This window comes from Mucor mucedo (assembly GCF_025094135.1).
Source record: "Mucor mucedo strain NRRL 3635 chromosome Unknown EV154scaffold_63, whole genome shotgun sequence".
Taxonomy (NCBI): domain Eukaryota; kingdom Fungi; phylum Mucoromycota; class Mucoromycetes; order Mucorales; family Mucoraceae; genus Mucor; species Mucor mucedo.
Genome location: NW_026252347.1, coordinates 71,522 through 88,575, shown reverse-complemented (window position 1 = coordinate 88,575; position 17,054 = coordinate 71,522). Strand labels below are relative to the sequence as shown.

At 37.8% G+C, this 17,054-nt stretch overlaps 7 protein-coding genes across 7 annotated transcripts; 2 read left to right on the top strand and 5 right to left on the bottom strand.

Annotated features, from left to right (window-relative positions):
- Positions 1-1,685: 1,685 nt before the first annotated feature.
- On the bottom strand, positions 1,686-3,423 carry EV154DRAFT_267759 (uncharacterized protein). The gene is made up of 4 exons (XM_051594684.1): positions 3,170-3,423; positions 2,300-3,081; positions 1,950-2,269; positions 1,686-1,906 (listed from the first exon to the last, which is right to left on the bottom strand). Exons 1-4 carry the CDS (start codon positions 3,285-3,287, stop codon positions 1,774-1,776), a joined length of 1,353 nt encoding a protein of 450 aa, XP_051456278.1. The 5' UTR covers positions 3,288-3,423; the 3' UTR covers positions 1,686-1,773.
- On the bottom strand, positions 3,312-5,085 carry EV154DRAFT_267674 (oxidative stress survival, Svf1-like protein). The gene is made up of 3 exons (XM_051594683.1): positions 4,937-5,085; positions 4,633-4,861; positions 3,312-4,580 (listed from the first exon to the last, which is right to left on the bottom strand). Exons 1-3 carry the CDS (start codon positions 4,947-4,949, stop codon positions 3,677-3,679), a joined length of 1,146 nt encoding a protein of 381 aa, XP_051456277.1. The 5' UTR covers positions 4,950-5,085; the 3' UTR covers positions 3,312-3,676.
- A 1,174-nt stretch (positions 5,086-6,259) lies between these two features.
- On the bottom strand, positions 6,260-7,459 carry EV154DRAFT_513121 (uncharacterized protein). Its single transcript, XM_051601998.1, has 2 exons — positions 6,773-7,459; positions 6,260-6,694 (listed from the first exon to the last, which is right to left on the bottom strand). Exons 1-2 carry the CDS (start codon positions 7,350-7,352, stop codon positions 6,426-6,428), a joined length of 849 nt encoding a protein of 282 aa, XP_051456276.1. The 5' UTR covers positions 7,353-7,459; the 3' UTR covers positions 6,260-6,425.
- Positions 7,460-9,222: 1,763 nt separating this feature from the next.
- EV154DRAFT_513115 (tyrosine phosphatase family-domain-containing protein) lies at positions 9,223-11,839 on the top strand. Its single transcript, XM_051601997.1, has 11 exons — positions 9,223-9,514; positions 9,584-9,702; positions 9,756-9,840; positions 9,905-10,044; positions 10,101-10,200; positions 10,256-10,311; positions 10,410-10,717; positions 10,795-10,902; positions 10,993-11,111; positions 11,192-11,410; positions 11,482-11,839. Exons 1-11 carry the CDS (start codon positions 9,391-9,393, stop codon positions 11,637-11,639), a joined length of 1,536 nt encoding a protein of 511 aa, XP_051456275.1. The 5' UTR covers positions 9,223-9,390; the 3' UTR covers positions 11,640-11,839.
- Positions 11,840-12,308: 469 nt separating this feature from the next.
- On the top strand, positions 12,309-13,652 carry EV154DRAFT_466558 (uncharacterized protein; the record flags this gene model as incomplete). Its single annotated transcript, XM_051597740.1, has 2 exons — positions 12,309-12,594; positions 12,790-13,652. The coding sequence occupies 2 exons, from the start codon at positions 12,309-12,311 to the stop codon at positions 13,650-13,652; spliced, it is 1,149 nt and encodes a 382-aa protein (XP_051456274.1).
- Positions 13,653-14,162: 510 nt separating this feature from the next.
- EV154DRAFT_564933 (uncharacterized protein) lies at positions 14,163-15,104 on the bottom strand (the record flags this gene model as incomplete). Its single annotated transcript, XM_051605870.1, has 1 exon — positions 14,163-15,104. One exon carries the CDS (start codon positions 15,102-15,104, stop codon positions 14,163-14,165), a length of 942 nt encoding a protein of 313 aa, XP_051456273.1.
- A 168-nt stretch (positions 15,105-15,272) lies between these two features.
- Positions 15,273-16,987, bottom strand: EV154DRAFT_513108 (alpha-1,3/1,6-mannosyltransferase ALG2). The gene is made up of 4 exons (XM_051601996.1): positions 16,923-16,987; positions 16,544-16,857; positions 16,210-16,481; positions 15,273-16,147 (listed from the first exon to the last, which is right to left on the bottom strand). The coding sequence occupies exons 1-4, from the start codon at positions 16,975-16,977 to the stop codon at positions 15,415-15,417; spliced, it is 1,374 nt and encodes a 457-aa protein (XP_051456272.1). The 5' UTR covers positions 16,978-16,987; the 3' UTR covers positions 15,273-15,414.
- Between the last annotated feature and the right edge of the window lie 67 nt (positions 16,988-17,054).

The window sequence follows — 17,054 nt, the reverse complement described above, 5'->3', positions numbered from 1 at the left end:
GCTTTGGTTCTTCTTTTTGAACAGGTTTAGCTTCTTCTTGAACAGGCGCAGCATTCCATGAGACTTCAGGTTGAGCGTTCCACGAAGCTTCTGCCTTTACTTCGGGTTGAGTGTTCCACGAAGCTTCTGCCTTTACCTCAGGTTGAGCGTTCCACGAAGCTTCTGCCTTTACTTCGGGTTGAGTGTTCCACGAAGCTTCTGCCTTTACCTCAGGTTGAGCGTTCCACGAGGCTTCTGCCTTTACCTCAGGTTGAGCGTTCCACGAGGCTTCTGCCTTTACCTCAGGTTGAGCGTTCCACAAAACTTCTTTTTCTTGCACCACAGATTCTTCAACCACTGGTTTCTTTGTCTCTTCCAAAGATCCCCATGCATAAATAGGCTGTGCTGGTTTCACCTCCTCCTTTTTAATAGGTAAAGGTTCTTCCGTGTTCCATGAAGTTTCTGCAGGTTCTTCCTTAACAGTGTTCCAATCACTAGGAGCAGAGGCTGTCTCTTGTTTATCTTCTACAACCTTGGGTTCTTCCTTCTTTACAACTTCCAAAGATCCCCATATATAAGTCACTGGTTTCACTTCCTCCTTGACTTCCTCTACTTCCTCCTTTACATCCCCTATTTCCTCCTCGATTTTCTCCACTTCCCCGACGGATTGTTGCCCGGCAGTAGCAGGAACAGTTTCCTCGGTCTTGGATTTTAATAACGGAGAATCTACAGATTCAGAAACCTCATTAATATCCTTGGATTCTTCCTCTTTTTGATCAATTAGCTTTGTTGTCTCATCTACAAGTTCATCCGCATCTTCTACAGTTTCATAATTCACGGTGACTGGTGCCTCGACAGTAGGTACCTCTTCAACAGCTTCGATCTTCTCTTCCACAGTTTCAACTACCTCTCCTGCCGCTTCGGCATTTTTCACCGCTTCGACCTTTTCTTCTTCGACTGTTTTAACTGCATCCGCAGTTTCAGCTACATGCTCCACAGGTTTAGTTTCCTTCTCTAAGGATCCCCAGGCAAAAGTAGGAGCAGGAGCCGGTTTTTCCTCCTTGATTCCGAAATCCAAATCCTCGTCTTCATCGCTTGACATATCCACATCATCAGCCCAAGAGAATTCAGAGGTGATGGGTACAAAGGAGATATCCAACAATGGCTTGGCTTCCTTTTTAGGTATACTTTTCTCAACCGTCTTCGTTTCTTTGACGGGATTTACTATGGTAGGGGGTGGTGTGGGTATTCTAGGCACTGGATCATTCTCATCGGGGGGAGGTTGATAATTGTTCCAATTCTTGATTGCCTGAATTTCCTCCTCGGTTTGAGGTTCAATACGTTTTCTGTCCTTTCTGAAATTATCCGGATTATCAAATCCACCATAACGATGATCATACTCCTTGTCATAATAATTCTTTCTTCCATATGAATCACCACCACCAAAGTTTTCAAATGTGTTTCGGTTTAATCTTCCTCCTGTATCCTCAAAAGTGCTTCGATTCAATCTTCCTCCTGTCTCTTCAAAGGCACTTCGGTTCAATCGACCTGATGTCTCTTCAAATGTACTTCTGTTTAATCTTCCACTTGATGGTGCACTGGCCCATTTACTAGCCATCGCACCCGATTTTCGACTCGCGCTTTCTTCAGAAATCGCTGCCCAACGTGAGGTCTTGGGTGCAGCCTCACTGGAATCATCGCGAGGTGCCCATCGACTGGCACTGGCTCCCTTTACAACTGGCTTTTCTTCTGTTGTAGGTTCTGCTTTAGCCCATCGACTGGCACTTGATCCTCTTACCACAGGTTTTTCTTCAACCTTTTCCTCTTCCGCTTTTTTTTCGGGTTCGACAGACTTTTGATCAGCCTTTTCAACCTTCTTTTCAGCTTCTTCGACCTCCTTCTCGGGCTCATCAACCTTCTTCTCAGCCTCTTCGACCTTTTCCTCAGGCTCTTCCATCTTCTTCTCAAGCCCTTCAACCTTTTCGGGTTCATCCATCTTTTTCTCAGGCTCTTCAATCTTTTGCTCGGGTTCATCAACCTTTTTCTCGGGATCATCAACCTTTTTCTCGGGATCTTCAGCCTTTTTCTCGGGATCTTCAGCCTTCGGTTCGGGTTCTTCGACTTTCTCCTCCTTTTCAGGTTTTCCTGTAACAGTCTTAGTCTCAATTGACTCTTCAGTCTTAATTGACTCTTCAGTCTTAATTGACTCTTCAGTCTTAGTCGGCTCTTCAATCTTAATTGGCTCTGCAATCTTGCTTGAATCTTTCATCTTAGTCTCTTCATCCTTGGCCTCTTCATCCTTGGCCTCTTCATCCTTGGCCTCTTCAATTTTGGCTTCTTCAACCTTAGTATCTTCAGCCTTAGCATCTTCAGCATCAGTCTCTTCGTTCTTCACAGACTTCTCTACTCGTACAGACCCCAGCTCTTGTACTTCTGCTGATTCCTTCAAAGGCTCCTCTTCCTTTGTAGGCACATCCCCCGTTGCGGTTTCTTCAGCCTCCGATGATTTATCCTCAGCGACTAACTCATCCTCCTTTACAGCCTCTTCAACCTTTGCTGGCTCCTCAACCTTAACAGGTTCTTCAATATTTAATGATTCGTCTTCCTTAGTAGTTTCATCTTCTTTAGTAGGTTCATCTTCCTTTGCGGGTTCATCTTCCTTTGCGGGTTTATCTTCCTTGACAGGCTCTTCAACATCAACAGACTCTTCCACTGCCAACGACTCTTCTTCTTTCGTAGGTTCCTTTGTAAGTAGATCATCGTTGACAGGGTGTTCAGACGAGATGCTAGGATCCACGGATTGATGCTGATCCTCAGTCTTCACATGTTCTTGGGGGTTACGAGAATCGACCGCAATTGTGACAGGGTCTTTTGTTTGCACGAGCTCGGTCGTGTGTTCAACTTTAATTGCAAGATCAGGTGTTTCTTCCGTTGTCTTTGACGCTTCTTGTACATCAGGTGTTTCCATTTCCACGTTTTCCTTGGGCTTTTCCACCTTGACAAAATCCTCCAAAGGTGTCTCTACCTTGACAAATCCTTCTTCATTGATAGATTCTTCTAAAGATACATCGTCCTTTTCTGATTCCACAGGATTCGCGATATCTGTATTTTATCATTTGGTTTTTTTATATATAAAGTATAAGCTTGTTGCAAAACCAAAAACCTTTCTTTTTTTTATTGTTATTATTACCTGCAAGTGGTTGCTCATTGGAAAGTATTTCCCCGGATGAAGCAAGCTCCTTACTTTCCACCCTGGTTTGTTTAGACTCCTTACTGACAGCCTCCTTCTCCTCTTTTTCTTTTGGCATGAAAAGATTGGATGGCGATTGTTCTTGTTGTGGTTGTTGTTCATGGTCATTGTCGTCGTCAGAGTGAAGTCGATTGTATTCTTCTTCTTCTTCGACAATATCGGCCCAGGATTTACCAGCTGGTTCGATTCGAAATGGATCTGACATGAATAAAATAGTAAGAGTACAAAAGAAAATAATAAAAGGAAACAAAACGTGTAGCGACAAAGGGAAAAATGCGCGGAGTGTTAAAATATATATCATCATGATAACATACAAATAAATAAGGGGTGTACGAGAGCAAGTAAGAGAGAGAGAAAGGAAGAAAAAGAAGGGCAATTGGAAAAAAAAAGAAAAGATTGGTTTTATGTAGGTTCCCTTGTTTTATAAATAAATGTTTTTTTTAAGAATTAGAATTCAGAAACAAAGACGAGTTCTTGGAAACAGTAACCATGGACGGTTGTCTTTTTATCACCAATGGTGATTTCGGCCGTAGTCATATCAAGCCATTGGTAAATATAAGGCTTGACGATGAGGGATTGAACAATCTTTCGAAGGAAATAAGGGATCTCTGACAAGACATCAATCTTATCAATCAGGTTCTTTGGCTCTGAAATCATGACGATGGACACATCCTCGGGTTCAAGACCTTCTTCCTTGATGGTCTTACCTTTCCAAGTCATCTTTACTTTTTCGGGTATATTGTAATCGGTATCTTCATCCTTCTTCAAGTCTAATAACTCCACCGTGTTTTCCACAGACACACATACCAATTTACCATTTAACACGAGTGAGCCTTGGTTGATATTCACTGAACCATATTGTTTTGTTGTTTGAAATTGCATCATGGCAATCGAAGCCTCCTCCGAATGAAAATTTAAAAAGTTCCAATTGGATGCAATCAATTGAGGTTGCATACCTTGAATAGCATGGATAAACATACCATCGCCTTCAATCTCATAGATGTCTTGGTTGACGATAAATGTTCCCTTTGCGACTGCCCTGGGCCAAAATTTATGCGAAACAAATCCTGCAGCGGATGATTGGTCCCCACCCAGATACGTCTTACCTTCACCTACTTTAAATCCTTTATCCACACGACTAAAATCAAGTGAGACCACCAATTCGGGATGCGTGATATTAATCTTGTACACACGTTGGTCTGCATCCAATTGAATATTAAAGAAATCCGTCTTAACCGATCGTTTATCTGCAGACAATTCGAATTTACTCATGTTGATATTCTTGAATACACTCGTCTTGCTTTCTGGGTCATAAAATCGACACGTAAAAGAAATCGTAGGGTTCCAAATACTAGTTTTGCTTTAGTTTCTTTATAATACCCGGTTTTCCCTTTCTGTCTTACCCAATATTCGAGTGAATCAACTGAACAAAGGCGAATCCACCTTTTCTGGTAGTGACGTAAAATACTTGGTTTTCAGTAGAGGAGCCGGAGGCCAAAGTCCAGTCCAGATCATGATCATCAAGAGCAGTGTAATATTGTCCATCAGTTACTGTTTCTGCCACTGTCTTGACTGCTTCCACTGTGGCGCCTAATCCAGTAACATTGGAAACTGTGCTTGAGAGTTGAGAAACTAACAATAAAAAAAAAAAAGAAAAAAAGCTTAATTTCTCCGAGTTCAACCCCTACTCCCCCCCTTAAAACTTACACCAAGAAGACATGGTGTGAAAAAAAAAAGGTTAATGAATAAGAAAAAAGATGCTTTAACCAAAAAGTAAACAATAATAAAAAAAATAAATAAAAAACGTTTTACTATTGTTTATCGTGACGTCTACAAAAAAAAATAAAAAATAACATACACACCCCCATTTTTTGTGTTTTTGCATGTATACATTTATGCATCCAATTAATTTTTATTTTTTTATTTTACTGCCTTGTAAACGCATTCTCTTAAATCTACGTGATCTTTTTGTCCGTGCTTGCATATCTTTCAATGATTGGGTTTATTCTGAGTAAAACTACTATTCTGTCTATTCACGGTTTAGAAGTAAAGGCAAACTTAATAACACGATACTTTTTTTTTTCGCCCGGGTGTCTGTTTTCAAAAAGATGACAGGTGTCATTGGGGGGGAGTGGGAAGGGAAAATATTTTCTTTAAATGTCTGTTTATCAACAGATATTAAAAAAAAAAAAAACTTTGTGGGTACACGTGTAACCTTTTTCTTGTGTGAACATTCGATATTTATTAAAATTTTATATGGAAGCGCATAGAAAGAGGGAAACCTTAAACTTGCTGAGCCCGTAAAATACAGTTCACTTCTAATAAATGGTGTCATTGTCATCGGTGGTCTTTTCGGAAATGGTAAGTTCTTATAATATCTCTTCTTTGTTGATGAACCCTTTTTACCTCTATCACAATGTTTATACAGCATTGACACGTAATTGCAATAAACAAGATATCTTTTTGTGTTCAAAAATGTCTGATTTTTAATTTTTTTTTGCAATCCCAAAGGTGGCTCCATATTTTTCATTTCCCAAAAACTTTTTTTTTATTTGTCATTTTGTCACACAGCACATACAATCCATCGGGGCTTGAACACACATTGCTCCCATATCTGCACAATGTGTAAAAACCATGGAAAACAGTACATTTATGCGGAGAGGGAGTTTTATTCCCAAGTAAAAACCATTTCAGTAGTAAACAGAGTCCCTAGAGACGATACTCAAAAGAGATTAGGTCTGTAATCAAATGGAGTGCACAATGATTCAAAATAGGCTGTATAATGCAACCTTTCATGTGATACTCGCATCATCATTATCAAGAAAGAGAGTACTAAACCTAGTGTGTGTCTACATTTCTATGATGATTGTGAACAATGATGTAGTTTTTTAGATCTTACACCATAATTCTCTTTTGAGGCTACTAGTTCAGCTAAAAAGGTGATCTTTTTTCTTTTTGAAATCATGTACGACCATAGAGTAGACCATGGGGGCGCTGTATGTAATAAAATGAGTACAGACTTGTCATACGTTTTTTTCAGGCAAATAATGAGAAAAAATTTTTATTAAAAAATGATGTATAATTTTCTTTGGGAGAGGAGGGAGAGGGGGGGATATAGAATAATACAGTATATATATATATATGAAAAAGGAAAAAAAAATAAAGGGGGGGTATGAGTGTGAGGATGAATATGTAATTAATCTAATTGAGATTCGTCAAACCAGCCTAATTGACCAAAGGCTGTCCACAAGGCACTTGTTTTGTTCACATCCACTCTACAGAGTTTTTGAGCCACTGACTTTGTAAATGGGATTTGTTGTAATTTCAATGTACGAGCAGCCAAGATGAGAGTACGTTTACAGCGTAAATATTGAATTGGAGACAATCGCAAGATAGAAGCCATTGAAGCTTCCACCCGATGCAAACCATCATAATAAGGTTGTTGATGAATTAAAAGCGGTGCACCTGAAACAAAAAAGTTAGTGTTATTATTTTAAAGTTTATATAAATGACTGAGTTTTTTTTTTTTTCTTGTTTATTTACCTTTCCAGCAGACTTTTACGGGAACTTGATCAAGCGCATTCCTGAGTGGTACCCAATGGACAGGATAAAAGTCTTTATCGGACGTATCAATATCAATTGAATCAAAGGCTAATGCAGCTTCTTTTCCGGTAGGCAAAATGGATGAAACGCGCTTTCGCTTCTTCTTATCTTGCTCACTAGGACTAGTAAAACATAGTTTTCTTTTTTGGGTATGTGGCACGACAGTTTCGTCCGACATGACACAGTCATTTTCTTCTTTTTTGATCTCTCTTCTTGATTTCTTGTTGTCTTGCTGACCCACCAACATTAAGTCTCGGTAGACATTCAATGCAAACATGCCATGGTTATCACTATCGTCATGCTCTTTTCGCTTACGAAGGAATGGCACCATCTTTGAGTAGGATGTAATAAATTCTTTTCTTCTTCGGGGATAGTACCAACTATCGTCATGTTCGATAGACAGTGTTGGATGATGTGCTTCCGTAGGCGTCAATGGCGGTGACATGAGCGAATCATCCCTTACTTGCTCTTTGGAATAATAAGGATTTTGCATAATGCGAAGGCTTTTGGAACAAGTCATTAGTATCACAAACAATTAGTTATGTAAAAGAGAGATAAAATAATCTATAAAATTTTAGTTGGCTGATTTTTATCATCATTCAAAAAAAAAAAAAAAAAAAAAAAAAAGTCTGCATCACACAGAAGCTTAAGAGGGATGAGACCCGATACGCCCGTCGGCCTCAGAAATTATTATTTTTTTTCAACTCCAAAAAAACTGCTTTTTAATTTACGCTTGCCTATTTGCAATGGGCTATTTATAATACAAGTATAATCAAAACGCATTCCTTGTACGTTTGTTTTCATTTCATTGGAAGCTTGGCGGAGGTCCTTGTGCATATACGAAACAGGGTGTGCGATTAAACCAAAACGTCATAACTTGGTGCTTGTTAAAACTCAGTACAAAGTAACATGACTCTATTCAATCACAGGAACTATATTTTAACAAAGGACCCCATGCATATAATAAACATATCTTTTCGTATCTGTTCAAATTGTCGATCTTGTAACTATGAAAACAGATCTTTTTTCTACGATGGATTGCAGAAATTCCTATATTTTTTTTTTTTTGTGGGTACCTGACATGTTATTTTGCGGGATGAATTTGTCGGAAGTCTTTTTACATGTTGTGTAGCTTGAATGCAGTAGTATATAAAAACTCTCTCTCTATCCGGAACCCTTTTTTTTTTCTTCTTTCAAAATAAAAGAGAAATGACCTTTTACGAAATCATCACTATTTAATGCTGCATCATTGTTATTTTTATATGTGGCAAAAGTAATAAGAATCCTCTCTTTCTTTCTTTTTTATAACACACAAAAAAAGTGAGTTACCAGCATTTTTTTCATTTCCCGGAAATACTTTAGTTGGGCTTTTACCTGATTTGGGCGTCAATGTAACAAACGCCCTTTCATTAGTAAAAATAGAGGACTCTATCACCACAATGCAGTGAACTCAAATGCGACATGGCTGCTGTCACCTGTTCAATATTCTAAAAGAGATACTAGAATTGAATCATTTTTTTTTTACCCATGATCTATGACCTTGACATGGATACTCTAATGGTTATAGAATGGATTCAATTAGATTCAATTGATTGTCTAGCAGCTTATAAACACTTGTAAATATACATTTCATATCTATCTATCAATGTAATCTACCCAACAGCGATTTTTATTTCATCATCTCCTTTTTTCCTCCTGTACCACAATGGGCTCTATCTATCTTTTTTTTTTATATCATCCTTTTGTTACATGTGGAATGATTGGATTACAAGAATCTGCAAAAAAAAAAAAGTTGATTTTAATTTTTGTTTAGTAAAATGCATGATATGCACGGTATTATTTATTTATTTAAGCTTGTAAAAATTCCTTTTTGACTCACACGCTCTCTCTTTTTATAATATACACACAGACGTGCTATACTTAGAATGGGCTTCTTCGTGATCCTTTTTTTTTTGAAAAAAAAATATAAACAAATAAACACATCACTGTCTTTTTTTACTAACATACATGGTTTTCTTTCTTGATCTCTCTCTCAACCCCACCCCCCAAAATCGTTCATGTCACGTCATGAATTTTTTTTTTGTTACATGACATGTTTGGATAAGCCCTCTTTTATCGGAACCTTCTTTTTTGTCACTTTTTTTCTTTTTTTAAAAAAAAGCTTAATCTAAAATGTATTGAGTAACGGTGGACCTGTTTTTGTTGTAAATAGCGTTTTATTACTGAGATCCTGTCCGAAAAAGGGACTTTCTCTATTTGATTGTTGTTTTAAGCATCCGACAACTGTTGCTTAATAACCAGTGAGACATTGTACCCCTTCCACACATACACACACAAAAGTTTACCCTTCCCAAAAGACTTGTTCTGGGCATGTTATCATTTTCTGGAAATTTAATCTCTTTCACTCATTGGATCGAAATCTTTTTCAGTGACTTTTTTTTTGAGTTTCTGTACACCCCATTCAAAAAGTCGTGGGATACTTTATTTGTCATGACCCCGCTCATAATAACAATTAAAATTAAAACGCGCACACACATATACCACAAAGCGTTTCTTTAATGTCTAAAATCAACATTCTGAACAAGGAAGGGGAAACCATTGTCGGTATACTCGAAAAAAAAGAGTTGCTTGACGTGGAACAGTCCCAACCTAGACTCGTTTTGATTACCCATGGCGTTTTAGGTATTAATAATAATAAAAAAAAACGACGTTGCCATGGTTATCATTAACATGCAGAACCATAAAAAACAGGCCATAAAGATTACTTGTACCATCGCCTCCTAGCAGAGAAATTACCTTATTCTTCATTTCGCTTTGATTTTAGAGGTAATGGAGAAAGTACAGGCCAGCCTGGTTATGCAAACATTCTCGTAAGCGTTTTCTTTCATTGTGTATTTTCCATGTTTTCATAACATCCCTATAGGAAGATACAGAGGATATTCATACCGTGGCAAACTACTTTGAAGACCAAGGCTACGAAATATTTGCCGTCATTGGTCATTCAAGAGGTTAGCATACCTAAACGAGGAGATACAGTAAACCGCCCTAACCACAATTTCAATTTTTTTTTAGGTTCAGTGGCTGGATTGAAATTCGCCACTACAGTGGAGAAACCTTTGCCTTTCTTTGTGAATGTATCAGGACGGTTCAAAATGAATGATAATCAGATCCATCGCAATCGACCTCAGATTGGCGAAGGCTTGCGAAAAGATGTATTTTTCATGTACACCATATAAAATATGAGGATATTCATGCAAGATTTTATTAGGGTTATTTTGATTGGCGCGTCAAACAACGGGATCGTATTGCTACGATTAAAGTCACTCAAAAGGAAGTTGATAAATTTATTAATTGGTCAAATGAACATGGTAAAATATATATTATACAATGCAATCATAGTTTTATTAATGAAAAAAAAAATAGTGTCGAGAATGCCAATGTCAACTTGTGTCTTGACATGCCATGGATTAAATGATACGGTAAAGTTCTGCACCTCCCCCTTTAAATTAACCCTTCTTTTTTTTTTCTTTACTTTTTATATAAAATATGTGTGTTTTAATCATTACAAAATATTTAGATTGTACCCCCTTATAATGCTGCCATGTTTGCAAATAAGATTCCAAATCATACACTGGCCTTGATTCCTGAAGCCGATCACAATTTTAAAGGCCACTTTGAACAGCTCACAGATACAATTCTGGCCTTTTTTGATAAGCATGAAAGCGACAGTCATGCTCGTGCATTGGCCATGGGCCAAAACACAAGTCTTGTAATGCCACGTTGGATTGATATCGAAGGTGTCAATAACTTTCGTGATATTGGTGGCTGGCCATTAAAGGATGGTAGTGGTTATATACGTGAACGCATTGTATTTCGATCAGGACAGTAAGTTCAATCTTCACATTCTTCTTTTTTTTTTTACCATCGTAACCTCATCAACCAAAAAAAAAAAAAAAAAAAAGTTTATCCAATTTATCCTCCAAAGGTTGTGCTAGACTCAATGAATTAAACATCAGGGCCACTTTCGATTTTAGATTGAAACATGAAATACAAAGAGACGGCGCAATGAAGTAAAACAAGTAAAAAAGAAAAGAAAAAGGACCCTTTATTTATACTCGAGGCATCCCCTCCCCCAAAATTAATCACTTTTTATTTGACAGAACAATACCGGGTATTACTCGATTTGAATATGATCTTTATGGCGAATCCGTGAAATCCATGGGTGATTATTTTAAGAAACTTAAAGTTTTTCTGGATGGAGAAGAAGGATTTGCTCAAGGTGAGTCTTAGGGAAAAAAAATAAAAGCACAATGATGACATGATTGTCTAACATCGATACAATGCATACTATCCCAAAAGGATACAAGGTCATTTTAGAATCTGGCAAAAAATTGATTGGAGATGTCTTTCGATACATGATTGGAACATTGTCTATTTATAAACGTGATGCGATTGTGATTCATTGTACAGCTGGAAAAGATCGTACTGGCGTCTTTATCATGGTGCTTTTAGGCTTATGTGGTGTCGATGATGAAATCATTGCCAACGAATACGAATTATCCAACCTCGGTTATTTTGGTATATTTTCTCTTTTTCTCTCTTTCTTTTAGCTCATCTCTAATTTTCACTTACACATTTAAAAAAAAAAGATTATGAAAACGACTTGGAAGCGAGAGCCCAAAAAGTGGGTGTCACGGTCAGTGATATGCGATCTGCGTTATCAGCAAGGTTAGATCCCAGAAGCATTCTTTTTTATACACATGTGGCTAAATTTCTCTTTTTTTTCTCAACAGTATCGGTGGAATGAGATTAACTATTCAACAATTAAAAGAAACATACGGTTCATTTGAAGGTTATGCTCAGGAAGCTTGTGGATTGACCAGCGCCGAAATTAATCTAATTCGAGAAATAATGACAGTACCTATCCGATTTGAAGAACGTCAATTATATAGACCCAAGATATAATAAATGAAATAATAATAATAATAAAAAAAAAGAGAGGGGGGGTGTGGGAGGGCTTTTTATATATGTTAATTTTTTTTTTGTATGAGTAATAAGTCATATTTCATATAGAACACGGTAGGGGAATACCATATTAACTGTTTGTGGTTTAAAGAAAAAAAAAAGGAGGGGGAGGGCAGAGGTTATCTGTCTGATATATTTAAACACATTATATGTGTTATGCAATGTATACAACAACATTGATATTTATTTATATTATGTCTCATGATATCAACTAAAAAGAATATGGGAAATCACAAGAATGTTTAGTTTGATAGAAAGTAGAGCATCCCAACAGAAAAAAAAAAAAAAAACCTCCGTTATTTTATTCTTACCCTTTCTCCGCAATAAATAAAGTGGGCAACCCCCTTCTTTCTTTTATATCACATATATATATATATAAAAGCTACTGTTTCATTTTTTTTATTTTTTTTTATCATTCTTTTTTATACATTTTCCCTTTTAAACTGAAAAAATGGAAACTACATTGAATCCACATTTAGCACTGTGCTTACCAGAAATTATCAGTCATATATTCTCATTTCTGGTACCTGCACATACTGGAGAAGAGCTCAAAAAGAAAATGTATGTAGATCTGTACCCCTGTTTGATAGTAAATCGTCTGTGGCATGATAATTCAAGTCGTATTATCTGGCGAAAAGCGTTTTTTGAAGATACCAAAGACGATCTCGATACATTTCTCAAATTCGCTTCCGTCATTTATAATGCATCCTCCACTTCCTCAATAAACAACACTATCAGTGCCGCCTCTGCATTGGCTATCGGAGATGCCGAGAGTGGCAACCATAATCCATTCTTCACCAATCCATTTGAGAATTTACCGCCTCCCCTCCTCTTGAACTACCCAAGTCGCTCATCCTCCATCTCTAGCGTTTCTTCCTCTCTCGTAAAGACACCTTCCGAATACTCCCTTAACGAAGACGACGAGAACACAGACTACCTCTCTGAAGATCGCGTATGGAACAAAAAAATCATCTCTGCCGATTCTCGCTTTGCAGAGGAGATGGACAATCATTATCAGTCTACACTCACCAAATTAGACACGGCCGCCAGATTAACCACCTATCGCAACGCACTCCGATATTTATGCATTCGCAAAATCAAGGAAAAGTCCGTCAACGAGCCTCTCTCTCGCATAGGTGAACATGCTTCCAAATTAGAGCATTTGGACATTTACATTTGCGACCATTTCTCCAATGAAGCACTTTACCCCTTTTTGGCTCACCAGAGCTTGACCTATCTCTCGCTGGCGGGTTGTCATAATATCACGGATGAAGCCATTTTGAAAGTAGCAGAATACTGTAAACGTCTAGAGCATCTGGATTTACGAGCCTGTGGTCTTGTCTCTGATGTTTCTCTCTCGGCCATTGCCCTGAACTGTCCTCGCTTACGTCATTTGAATGTGGGACGTATCCGAGATCGTGAAAAGGTTTCCATGAAATCCATTGCGCTGATAGCCGAGTTTACCCAAGCCGCTGTGCTGGGATTAGCGGGCTGTGATATCGATGATGGCTGTATGCAGGTCCTGGCCAAATATCGCACCACTGGTCTTGAACGTGTGTCTGTCAATAGCTGTTTCAAGATTTCAAATGAAACCGTCTATGCCTATATACGTTATTGTCCTAATTTATCTGTATTTGAAATGAAGGAATGTCATCAAGTGAATGATTGGGAGGCCGTGGCGGAATTGGTCAATCGAAAAGTCCTCTTGACTTTGTGTGATCAACAAAATAGAGCCTGCGCCGATTGGGCTCGCATTCGTGGTAGAACTTTGGATGTCAAGGCTCCTCTCAAGTAAATTTTTTTTTTTATCTTATACATCTTTTTTATTTCCCTTAATAGCCTCCCCCAGACAACCTTTCTTTTATCCATTAATTCACCCATACACACTAACTCTCATGTATTATATATAGTCCTTTTTCCATTATTTACGCTTCACCATATAATTTATTAAAAATAAAATAATCAATACACACAAATGTTGTTGGACTACAAAAAGTACTAATTTGACGGCATTCTTATACATATTCCTTTGGATCTTGGAATACGTTAGGAATTATTCTTGCTTTTCCTACAGTCATTCCTGATTTTGCTTATTTCGAATATGTCAAAAATTATATTAGCGTATTTTGCGAACAATGCACCCATCTCTTGTGACATCATTTTGTTTTGCTCCTCTTATGCTGATGATATCCCTTCTTCTAAAATTTAAAACAAGTTCTAAACAAGAATGAGAACAATAATCATATACAGATAAACTATTTTTTTTTATATTCATATGCTGTGATGTAGAACAGCATTATTTTTATTAAAGATAAAGAAGTGAGCGAGGATGCATTATCCGGATAGCATTTCGTAACAAGTTCGAATGTTCTACTGCTTTCTCTTGTATGTCTTGAAACATCGTGTCCAATTTTACCGAGTTTTCAAGCATCAAATTGGCTTGATAAAAGACTCTTGCTGGATTTGGGTGCACATAATATGCAATATTTTCTTCTGAAAGTTTAATCTGTCGATCAATATAAAGCATGGGTGATTTTAAATCATGCGCAAATTCATCCACAGCATGAAACACAGCTCTCATACGCGTATCCACTTTATCCAACACATGGACTAACCCATCCTTCTTTTTCTGTTTTTGTGCTTGCATGACGTGACAAGCAGCAGCGGCTGTAAGCGAGAAACCTCCTGCACTTATCGCAAGCGGTATCTCCAAACGATCCTTGTTTGTTTCTTCGGTTTTATCATGAAACCTATCCGAGACAAGACATCCCGTCGTGATGGCTGCACATGCCGAATTTACAATAGTCCCGACCAGACTGATCGAACAAGGTTGTCGATTAATTCTTCTTCTTTCCTTATCCATATCCTTGCCGTACACCGTAATGTCTTTTCCAAACTGCTTTAATCGCATCACCAAGATCTCTAACCCCACTTTTAATTGGCGAGACAAGGCTCTTAGTTCAAAGATATTCACTTGGTCATACGACCGATTTTCAATGGCAATCGTTAGTTCCATCTTCATCGTATCCAGCATAAATCGACTTTGAGTACACAGTGTGCCCAGTTCCGTCAAACACCGTAAAAGATCAAGATAGTGCCCATGACTCGATCCCACCAGCTCATACACTTCTTGTTGATGGTCTGTAAATCGATACTCCCATTTTTTATTAAAAGCAAAAATATCATTGATGGCAGAAGCGCATCGCAAGTTGAGCAACACAAGCTCAGAGGTTGTAGATACCGACATTGTCTTCAGCAACAGAAAGGAAAAAAGAAAGGTATCTAAACAGGTCTATGGGAACTTTTTGTAAATTCCTTTTGTAATTGATTAAACTGTTTTTTAAACCTGTATTAAAAAACAATTTGATAAAATACTTGTTGAATCGTCATGAGACATTAAAGTATTGACGTTGACTTTTTATGATAGAATACATCCCCTTTGTAGGGTAGACATGATTTTATTTGCCGTTATACTCGAAGCACACAGGAACAAATAATATAAAATAGAATTCAAGCTGGCAACCTGCCTTCTCAAACCCCCACACTATTTTTGAATTTTAACAGTACTTGTACCAAATAACAAAGAGGCCAATTGCAACAATTACACGCATAGCATACTCTACATTATCATAGTGATGATTGGTAGGTCTTCCACCTGACGCCAATTCCTCCAACACGTCTTCAAATTGATCTGCAAAAGCTTCCAACGAGAATTTAGACTTTACATATTCTCTTCCAACCTTTCCCATTTCTACCGTATCATATTTCCCCAAGATAAAATCACGCACGCCCTGAGCCCATATCTCTGGCTCCGGAGCCAGAATCAAACCGGTTTCTTTGTCCTTCACCGTCTCCAAGGGACCGCCACTATTAGCCGCAATCACCGGTAAAGAAGCATACATGCCTTCCACAGGTGTAATTCCGAAATGTTCATTGGCAGGTGTGTATAACAACAGCATGGACTGGTCCAACAGATACGTACGTTGTGCATCATTAAACGAGCAGACAAAAATAACTTGAGCACTGGCAGGTGGTTTCTCCGTTGAGGTGGGGAAAATCGTATACGTTTCTAAACCAAATGTCTCGCGAGCAAGTGTGTCCAATTCCTTTAAATATTCTACATTTTCTCGTACGCGTTTATCATAACCTCCTGCAAGTACAAGACGGTATTGTTCAAAGGTTTCTTTAGGTACTAAGTCATCGTTTTCAAGTAAAGCAAAAGCTCTCAAAGCTAATTCCACGTTCTTTTTCTTTTCAAATCGGTTGATGGAAACAATCGTGTGTTTGTGCCTAGTATTCATTGTTAGTACGAAAAAAAAAAAGTCAAAGTTTTTGTGTAAATGATTCCGTACGATTCAACAAGTTGGACAGAAGGGTCTGATAAATCGACTTTTTTGTCATAGGCAGCAAAATTGATGGGAGGATAGAGAACACGAGGCTTTTTAAAGATGGAAGGAAAAGCACGTCGAAACATACCGGCTGTAAAGTTGCTGTTGACAGTAATCGTATCTGCCATGCCTGTTGACCATTCCTCCAATTTATCAATAGGAACACGGTATATTTCTTTTAATTTAGAATCACGCTTTGTTAAAAGTTTGTCCGGGAAATGACAATAAAACAGAATCTAGAAAATAAATAAATAAAATTGAGATTGTGTGTGTTGTGTATATATAAAAAGTCATTTACTTTGGCAGGGCAATACCATTTTAGGATAGGTACACATGCACTTAATTGATCCACAAAGATAATATCGTAGGTTTCTTTTTCGTGTTTTAATATCCAAAGCACAAGCGCCAACTGACGAAGTATGGCAAATACAATATAAAGTCTTCCAAAGATGTCGCGAGGTAAGGAATTGCCGCGAACTCGCACTTCCAGTGTTCCATCTCGTGTTTCTTCAAAGCAATGAAGAGGATCGTGATGACTTGTATACATGACAACCTTGTGCCCTTTATTTTGGATACCAACCGCTGCATCCACCACTAATCGTTCCGCCCCTCCTATTGTTTTTTTGAAGGGTGTCAATTATTCTTTTTCATGATTTCTAACCATGTACATGCTGTACCTATTCCTAAATCAGGATGGATGAATGCAATATTAAACTTTGGGTTATCTGACATGCTTTTTGGCTAAAAGAGAAAAAGTTCACATTAAAACTCCATTGAAAGGCCTCAAAAAATAAATAGTGACTAGCGTT

Coding starts and splice junctions, on each gene's coding strand:
- EV154DRAFT_513121 (XM_051601998.1), bottom strand. CDS start 7,352: ATGACTTGTTCCAAAAGCCTTCGCATTATGCAAAATCCTTATTATTCC. Junction 6,695..6,772: donor CGTAAAAGTCTGCTGGAAAG/GTAAATAAACAA, acceptor TTTTTGTTTCAG/GTGCACCGCTTTTAATTCAT.
- EV154DRAFT_267759 (XM_051594684.1), bottom strand. CDS start 3,287: ATGCCAAAAGAAAAAGAGGAGAAGGAGGCTGTCAGTAAGGAGTCTAAA. Junction 3,082..3,169: donor CAATGAGCAACCACTTGCAG/GTAATAATAACA, acceptor GATAAAATACAG/ATATCGCGAATCCTGTGGAA. Junction 2,270..2,299: donor AAGAAGCCAAAATTGAAGAG/GCCAAGGATGAA, acceptor AAGGATGAAGAG/GCCAAGGATGAAGAGACTAA.
- EV154DRAFT_513115 (XM_051601997.1), top strand. CDS start 9,391: ATGTCTAAAATCAACATTCTGAACAAGGAAGGGGAAACCATTGTCGGT. Junction 10,045..10,100: donor GCGAAGGCTTGCGAAAAGAT/GTATTTTTCATG, acceptor AGATTTTATTAG/GGTTATTTTGATTGGCGCGT. Junction 10,903..10,992: donor CAAAGAGACGGCGCAATGAA/GTAAAACAAGTA, acceptor TTTATTTGACAG/AACAATACCGGGTATTACTC.
- EV154DRAFT_513108 (XM_051601996.1), bottom strand. CDS start 16,977: ATGTCAGATAACCCAAAGTTTAATATTGCATTCATCCATCCTGATTTA. Junction 16,482..16,543: donor AATGGTATTGCCCTGCCAAA/GTAAATGACTTT, acceptor TTTATTTTCTAG/ATTCTGTTTTATTGTCATTT. Junction 16,148..16,209: donor TCTGTCCAACTTGTTGAATC/GTACGGAATCAT, acceptor AATGAATACTAG/GCACAAACACACGATTGTTT.
- EV154DRAFT_267674 (XM_051594683.1), bottom strand. Junction 4,581..4,632: donor TTGATTCACTCGAATATTGG/GTAAGACAGAAA, acceptor AAGCAAAACTAG/TATTTGGAACCCTACGATTT.